General features: G+C 25.8%; 1 protein-coding gene across 1 annotated transcript; it reads left to right on the forward strand.

Moving 5' to 3' along the window:
* Nucleotides 1–339: 339 nt before the first annotated feature.
* Nucleotides 340–1,134, forward strand: EIN_102080 (dual specificity protein phosphatase, putative; the record flags this gene model as incomplete). The annotated part of the gene is made up of 1 exon (XM_004183241.1): nt 340–1,134. One exon carries the CDS (start codon nt 340–342, stop codon nt 1,132–1,134), a length of 795 nt encoding a protein of 264 aa, XP_004183289.1.
* Nucleotides 1,135–9,891: the final 8,757 nt, after the last annotated feature.

Genomic DNA, 9,891 nt, shown 5'->3' on the forward strand with positions numbered 1-9,891 from the left:
ACACTAAACAAAAAAAATATCACAAACTAATAATTAGTTGTTGATTTATTATTATTTATAATAATAACTATTAATTATAATAGTAAATTATAGCAATTGTTATAATATTTTATCATTATATTCAAATAATATTATTAACTATTTTACAACTAAATATTTTAATAAATTTTCACTTTTTAGATATTCAGGTTGTAATAAACAAATTAATTTCATTTAATTCAAATATAAAAAAATACAAAAAACCAAAACAATATATTATTAATAAAATATAATAAATTGAATAGAATAGTTTAATAGTTAAATTAAATCAAATTGTTAACTTGATAACAAAAATAGCCAATGAGTCACAACCGATCACTATTTGACTATTTTGTTATTCGTCGCTCAACAAGTGTATCTCAGAGTTATATAAGTGAGACTGTGACTCAATCAGAACTTGACATTTCGAAAGAGAAAAAGCCGAAGAAAAATCTTGAGGACTATGACTTTACTGTAATTACACACCCATTTTCAGTGCTCAAAAATAAACCGCTCCAAACAACAAACCAGCCAACACCAAAAAAGATTCAAAAATTTTTGAAGCACAAAAAAGTGAAAACAAGAAAAATTCTTTGTAAAGACAAAAACACGCGGAAGTTTAAATATTTAAAATTTGACTGCACAAGTCGAGGAACGGAGATATGCAAAAACGTGTTTATAGGAAGCGCACACGTCGCGTGTAACACTAACTGGCTCAAAGAGAATAAAATCAAAAAAGTGATCAACGTGACGCCAAATCTTGTGTGTTTCTATGAGAATAGAAGTAACGTGGAATATCACTACTTTCAACACCAAATAGTTACTCTAAGAGTCCCTGTGAGAGACGAGTCGGACGTTCCAATTGAAATGTATTTCGACGAGTTAAAACAACACATCGACGAGGCAAGAAGTCATAATGAGAACGTCTTTGTACACTGCGAAAAGGGACTAAGTCGGTCTGCTTGTGTAATTGTGGCTTATTTGATGATGACTTATCAAATCAATATTAAAACAGCAGAAAAGATATTTAAAGAGAGATTCTATCATATTGCTCTACACAGCGGATTTTATCAGAAACTAAGTTTTGGAAGACCAAAACAAAATGCAAATTTGTGAGAAGAGAAAAACTAGAAAAAGCGTCGAGAAAGTCAACGAAGAACTGGTAATGGATATCATCAAGGAAATCGAAATGAAGAAAGTCGAAGAGTGAAAAACGTAAAAATGTAGTTTAAATAAACTTTAATTAATTTAATTATTTAATTATTAAAGTATTTAAATTATTAAATTATTAAAATAAAGAGAAAAAACGGACATGGAAACAAAGAACGTGAAAATGGGACAAAAAACTTTTTATGTAGTTTAGGGACATCGTCCCGCTAAAAAGGATGCATTTCTGTGTATAAAGGCTCCTTTATATTTATTTCGTATCCGCCACGTTTTTAAAACTTAATAACAGCTGTTCAAGTAGTTATGCTCATTAATATGTGTTCAAATACTTATTTATCATTGTTTGTATCGATTTTTAATTTTTATAGATTATTTTATATATTTTTTGCTCAAATAAATTGTAAGAATTATTTTTACACATTATTCAATTACATGGAGGATAAAAAACAGCTTCCGTCTTTTTAACCGCTTCCACTTGATTTAATAGTTATAAATAATAACTTTATAATAAAAAGTATGATACAAATTACCACCTCGGACAAAAAAAGTCTCCACGAGGCATATTCAGCCTTCATGGTAAACAGTACTATACATTTTATTATATTAATATTATTTAAATCTATAAAATCAAGTGGAAGCGGTTAAAAAGACGGAAGCGGTTTTTTAGCCCCCCTGTATAGTTAATTATGTATTACAATAAAATTATTATTAAAAAAATAATTTGTTATTGTATTGTTTCAAACTGTCTAAAATCAATATTATAATGCTAATCAATTATTTTCATAAATAATTGTTAATATTATTTATATTTTTTGTTATTAAAAAATTAATTTTTGTTTATTTTAACAAAGTTAATATTTAACAAACAAATTCAATTATACTCGTGCATTTATTTCACGGGTCTTTGTTATAAAACGATTTGGTCTTGTTTTAATTGTATTACAATAATTTACCAATTGAAATTTTACTAATATTTTAATATATAACAATGGTTATATCGAATTATTTTTAACAAAACAACAACAATTAATAACAGTTGTGGTGAATTTTTGTGAATGATTAATAACATCAATCAATGTATTTTAATATATTTTTTATTTACTAATTTAAAATATTATTTTGCTGATATTTTTTTTAATTTAAAAAAAATGATTTTTCAATTTTTTTAATTGTTTACAATAAAATATTTGGAAATAATTAAACGACGAAAAACTAAGAATATCAAAATGTGTGGACTTTCTGGTTATCACATTATGATAGTCTCGAAATACTTCGACGATATTAAAGATTTTATTAATTTGGAGTTGGTGTGCAAAAAGTTTGGTGGGAATATGAAAAAGTTTCATTTCAACCCAATTTCGTTAAATTCCAAAACACTTAGATACTTCCCAAACATCGAGACACTTCATTTGTGGAATAAAAAAGATGAAAACTTTGGCAATGAATTTGTGTTAAACAGAAAAGAAAATAGAAAGAATAAAAATAAAGGTGTTTCAAAAAAAGAGTTTTTTCAAATCATCGTGTGGTTTAATGTTGATTTTGAAACTGTTGACAAAAACAAAAGTCGAAACGTCGAGTTTAAAAATATCACTTACACTAAATGCGATAGAGAAGAATATGGTAATGTCATACCATCAAGTGTGACATCAATTGGTGAATATTGTTTCTTTTTTTGCAGTAGTTTAATTAGTGTTACAATACCATTAAAAGTAAAATCACTTGGTGATGATTGTTTCAGTAAATGCAGCAATCTAAATAGTGTTATAATACAATCGAATGTGACATCGATTAGTAATTATTGTTTCAGTGGATGCAGCAATTTGAGAAATGTCATTATACCATCGAGTGTAACATCTTATGGCAATTGGTCTTTCAGTGGATGCGGCAGTTTGAGCAGTGTCAATATATTACCAAGTGTTACATCTATTGGTGATGGTTGTTTTTATCGATGCACTAGTTTGAGATGTGTTACTATACCACCGAGTGTCACATCATTAAATGATAACTGTTTTAGTGAATGCATAAGTTTGAGAAATGTCACGATACCATCAAGTGTTACATTAATTGGTAATTATTGTTTTGATGAATGCAACAATTTAAGCAGTTTAACAATACCATCTAGTGTTATATTTATTGGCAATTGGTGTTTTAGTGGATGCTACAGTTTGAGTATTGTCATAATACCACCTAGTGTTAGAACAATTGGAAATCATTGTTTCCCATCAAACACAACAGTTCATCAGTTTTAATTGAGTAATTTTTTATTTGTTTTTTTCAAATAGTTTGAAAACATCGTTTTTTTCCAACATCGGTTTTTTCAGCTCCTTTATATATTACAACATAGTTAGTGGTTGTTGTAAATAAACATTACTTCCACACTCTTTGTAATTATTATTTTATGAATTTACTAAAAACAAATACAAAATATCTATTTTAATATATGTATAAATTTACATAAATATTTTTTTTATAAAAAGAAAAAAAGAAGATTAAAAGCTTGATATTTTATACAGCCATTGAAAAACTTTTAATGGTCTATAAAAAAAACACAAATAAAATTAAATATAAAATAATAAAAAATTAAAAAAATATTATAAATAGATAAAAATATAAATATTTAAGGGATTCATGAGGATTGTTAATTTTTCTGAGGATGGTAAATATCTTAAACATAATTTCTTTCAATTTAGATTTTTTTGCCTAAGATCAAAAAGGTATATTTTGAAACACATGATTTTCTTTAAAAATGCTATTTATGGATTTTTTGAAAGATGATTCTTTCAGTTGATTTTTACAAAAAAATAATCTACTTCTATTTTCTGATTTACCACTTGACTAACTTTGGTTTATATGAAAACATTTGACAGACATATAAATTATCGAAAAAGTCGATTTTTAATCAAAATCACAAAACAAAAGAATCTAACAATTTTTAATTTTTTTTTACAAAAATAATTTATTATAAATCAATTCATGATATTTCAAACAATAAAAATTGATAGCAAATAATGTATTAATAACGTATATTTTATGCGATGACAATTTATGTATTTATGCAAATTCAAAACGAGAGGTTTTGGATATCGATAAAACAACGATTGATAAATAAACAAATTTTTAAAATAAAATCATTTTTGTTTTAAACGGTTTTATTTATTTTTCAAAACATATATACACAAGAAATATATGTTTATATTATTTTTTTATACAATATCAATTCTCAATGAAAATGTGTTCAATTTATTAATCAATTTTATTTATTATTTGGCGTTTTTGTTGTGTTTTGACGATTTTTGATATAATCAATTAACAAAAACCCACTTTATAAAAATTCTTTGATAATTTTATTTATAGAATTTTAAATCAATAATGGCAGTGCTATAAATATCTCTGAGGATGGTAAGTCGTGTAACAAACAGACTTTATCAACACAGACTTAAACATCTAAAAAGTGAAATGACGTGTTTCCATGTTCAAAAATAGTAACTTACTCAATATACATTTCAGATAGATGTAAAAGTGTAAACTTTCTATTTCTGTCATCCTCAGAAAATAATTGCCATCCTCAGAACTGTAAATCTGTTTAAAACATAAGTTAATATCAAAATGAAACAATCATATTAAAATATACACAATATGATTAACTTTGTTATTATAATAAATTTGAATAATTGCATAAATTACAAAATTATTAATAAATTTGTTATTTTAAAATCACATTTTTAGAAAATCAGTGTTTTCGACTTTTTCAATTTTCATTTTGATAAAAAAACAATTATCAATTTAAACGTAAATTTTAATTATTGTGTTATAAAGACGGATTCGAAAATAATATCAATAAGTATATAATCATAATATGAACAAGTTTAATTCATGTTTTGTTATTTCCCGTCTCAAGTTCGCTAGATAAAATTATTGTTTTTGTTTACTGATTATTGTGGCGATTTTTTTGATTGTATTTAATTTTTTGGCATTTATGACAAATTATTACCATTATTTAAAATTTAACTTTGACTCAAAATATTAAGTGTAAATTATAACTTGAGTTATGAAAGTGGGCCTTATGGGGAACTGAACCTTATGGATTTGATTTTTGTATCCTCAGAAAAATATTTTTTAATAAGGATAGCTTTAATCCTGAGGATACACCTTATCCTCAAGAAACCCTTTAGAGTTAAAATTAATCAAAACATAAGTAAATTATCACAAAATAAATTATTTTTTTATGTATTAGTCAAAAAATTTTATAATAATATGTTTTTATTAATTCATGATAATGTTAGTTAAATGTATTTTTGTTTAAAAAGTAAGAATAGAAAAGCAATCAATTATGAAAATGACAAAGACCCCCAAGTGTTTTATAAATAATATTCTTTTAATAAGATGATTTATTAAACAAGTTATGAATTATTAAACAATTAAAAATATTTAAATGATACATTTTGAAAATTTTAATGTTATTAATTGAAATAGTATTTAATTATAGCTAACTAATAACAAATTAATTAAATATAATTTATTTGTAATTAAAACAAATTATATATACAACCAAAGGCGTCTATTTGTCGAAAATAAGTGAATTTTGTAGAAAACTTTTTTAATATTGATTTTTTTAAAATAATTTAGTTTTCAATTCAACAAAAGTTACAGATTCGAAAACAAAATATTTAATTGTCGTACACCCAAATGATAGGCCAGTTGTGCGACAATTAAGCAAGTTCGATAATTATAGTTACGACAAATAGACGCCTTTGGTTGTAATTTTAATAAAATTATTAATATTAGTTGAATTAAGTATTTTTCGATAATCAAAAACGCTTATTTATCGGTTTTTCTATTTGTTGGTACAGTAGAAAACGTTTTAGTTTCTTTAAAAAATCCGTTTAAATTCTTTATAATTCAGTTTGTTTTTTGTCTTATTTTAAAAAATTCCAGTTTCAGCTTTTTAAATTCCATTCATTCTTTTTATATTTCCGTGTGTATTTTTAACAATTCTTTTTATTTCATCAATTTCCCACATTTCAGGACAATTACACTCATTTTTTGTCATTTCTTTTTATTTTACAAACTCTCTCAAATGTATTTTTAAAGTTTCTTATCTCTCAATTATTTCTTTTTGTTTCAAATAATCGAAAAAGATTCAACTACAACAAAGATATAATATTTAAACAAAATAATAAATACATATTCATATGACTCTTGAATATATTGATGCCAGAGAACCAGTTGTACGATCTCGGTACATCGAAAACTCTCCCGAACCAAGGGAAGGCACTGTCGCTAATGTGGAACCAACACATCCATTCATACCACCTCTCCAACTTACACACCAAAGAGGAAAACCAAGAACAAGCACCATAATGACTACTGAAAAGCGACTATATGTGAGGGTCTCCCTCAGTGCCAAAAGAAAATTAATATCCTAATTTAGAATACACGGAGATGACGAGAGCCCAACTTATTATTCAACTACTGTTGGGATCAATATTATTAACTTCAACAAACTACTTAGTCTACTCAGGAAAGGCAAATCAATTCTTCCAGAGAATCACTTTAAAAGAAAGTCTAGAGTTGAGCCATTTCAAAAATTAGTCACAAAAGATTATGAATATGACCCAACACTATCAATAACTAAAGTCAGAAATGGGGCTCGAACTGCAATGAAAATAGAGAATACCACAAGTATTGAACAAGTCGAAGACATTAATGAAGAAACAATTTCGGGTATTTTAAATAACACGGCGAATATACCACAAAGAGGAAAAGAAGAAACCTGCCTTTTAAATGATTTCGTTCAACACACCCTCCCCTCCACTTCAGCTTTTCTGCGATTTATCAGAGGAGACTCAGGAGATGAAAACACCAGAACAATCCCAATTCTGAGCTTTAAAAGAGAAACGAGGAGAGGTGTTGTTGCTTATACAGAGGAGAACAAAACAAAACGAATTAAGGCGTTTGAGAGATTATATGGCTATATTAGAGAAGGTTATAGTTGGGTCTGTGTTGACGAAACTTCATGGCGGGTGTGTTGCATTTCGAAGTATGGGTGGAGTGAGAGAGGCAAAACATGCTTCATAACAAAAGCCAAAGGAGGGCTAAGACTGTCCAGTGTAAGTGCCATCGACATTCAAGAGATTTTTTATTGTATTATTGTGGCTGGAAAAAACGACAAAGAAATGTTTCAGGCTTATATGAAGAAACTCATCCATCATCATGATCAACTTAACACCAGTGTCGTGTTTTGGATGGACAACTGCAGCATTCATCGGGATTTGGAAGAATTGTTAGAAGGGACACAACACACAATTGTTTTTAATGCAGCATATAGCCCGGAGTTAAATCCAATTGAAAACATTTTTGGATTTTGGAAAGCGAGATGTGAGAGGGATATCAGACTGTGGTCTTCTCTTGAAGAACTTCTTCACAAAATATCACTTTCGTTTCAGACTATACTCCCAAATGAAGTAATTGGAACAATGGAACGCTGCAAGACAGAAATATGGAGTAAAGCTTTCGCCAGAGATAATCTTTAATTGACTCGTTCGGTCGTAATATTTTGAAACGAAAAGAAATAATTGAGAGATAAGAAACTTTAAAAATACATTTGAGAGAGTTTGTAAAATAAAAAGAAATGACAAAAAATGAGTGTAATTGTCCTGAAATGTGGGAAATTGATGAAATAAAAAGAATTGTTAAAAATACACACGGAAATATAAAAAGAATGAATGGAATTTAAAAAGCTGAAACTGGAATTTTTTAAAATAAGACAAAAAACAAACTGAATTATAAAGAATTTAAACGGATTTTTTAAAGAAACTAAAACGTTTTCTACTGAATTATCTATTTGTCAGTTAACTAATTAATCAAAATGAAAAACCGACAAATAGTATTTAATTCTGAAACTTAAACTTTAACTGAAACGGCATGCCTCGAAATAATATGCTCTTAAAAAACCGAAGAGGATTTTTTAGCAGAAAAACATTTTTGGTATAGCCATTTTTTAAAAGATGTAAGAAATTAGAAAATTGGGCAATATAATAATAATAACTATTTATTTTAATTATATTGAATCAATAATAAAGTAAGGCGAGAAACCCACACCTGGAGAAAACCCCACACCCATTTTCCTTTTTCTTAATTTACCCAAATTATTATGTTTTTTTACTTCCAGAACATGTAAAAAATAAAATAGTCGGGTTATTATAGTTTTTTCTTTCTTTTTGGTGTTTTTTGTTTAAAAATAAAATATGATTCGAGTTTGATTCAAAATGAACTATCAAAGAACAAAAATCGCCCTGATTTTTACGTACTATCAGTGTATTATAACAGTGTTCCAAATTTGTGTTTATTCAAAAAAAACAAATATACTATTATATAAACTATGTATATAGTTCAATGATTTAAACTATATTTTTTAACTTGTAATAGTTTATCAAAACCCAATTTCTAAAAATAGTTTATATTTTCACAAGACAAATTCTATAATATAGTAATGTATAGTAAAAATATTCAAAGATTTGCTTTTTTTCTGGACAAATGTTTATTTTTTGATCAAAATATTTTTTTATATCAATAATATTCACGAGTCAAAATCAATTACGTTTTAGTGAATATACTATATTAAAGCTCGGTTGTGTGTTAAATATAACCATTTTGAAAATAAGTTCAAAAACGATAAAAAAAGTCAAGATATGTAAATCGTGACACACATCTTTTTTTATTAAGTTGTAAATAAAAACAAAAATTTTGATATGCAAACGAATCTACATCAACAGTACTATAATGTATCACTGAGTTATATCATACTGTAACATTATACAAACAAGTTACAGAATGTGTTTTTTATCATAACAATCATTATCAATTATAATAAAAATTATTATATTTCTAATATTTGTTTTTTTACAAATTAAACAATTGTTTAACTTAAATTAAATAATTTTAATAAAAATATTCATAAAAACACCACCAACAAACTATACATATTATTATAATTATATTAATATAAACCATTAAAATGACTTAAGTTGTTGAAAAATTAAATGGGTTTCATATCCACCATTATAATTTCTCAAAGAACTTTTATGAAAACTTAAAATTAAGATAAACAAGTTCAAATAATCAAACTCAACACAAACAACAGAGATGTGTTTGTATTGGGTTGTTGCAAATCCCCATTACCGTTTGGCAATTTTATTAATTTATTTTAACACAGCGCATATTAATTAACAATTAGATAATGCAAATTACGCGCGACTAATGTTTGTTTGTTTGTTTGTTTGTTTATGTTATTTATTATGTTTAAGTGGCTGATAAATACAATTAATTAACTATTAGAAATGGGTTTAAAGTGGATATAAATTATTGATTACTTATTAGTATTTTTATGGTTAATAAATTTAATAACAATTTATGGTTTAGATACTATATTAAACTAATCAATAATTAATTGTTTAAAGGATGTATTAGGAAGTGAACCTTATATTATATTTTTTAATCTAAACATTTATAAAATTATATTAAAATTAAACCTAAAATATGTTCTAAAGCTTATTTATCACTTCATTAGTAACACAAGATAATAGATATTAATTTTTAATTTCCTAATAATTTATATTTATTATTTAAGTTGATTTCATGTAGTTTTTATATTGTATTTAATTATAAGAACGTTCTTAATAACCAAAAACTGAGACTGAACCTTTT

The sequence above is a fragment of the Entamoeba invadens genome (genome assembly GCF_000330505.1).
Source record: "Entamoeba invadens IP1 unplaced genomic scaffold scaff_1105074725181, whole genome shotgun sequence".
In the NCBI taxonomy this organism is placed as follows: domain Eukaryota; phylum Evosea; order Mastigamoebida; family Endamoebidae; genus Entamoeba; species Entamoeba invadens.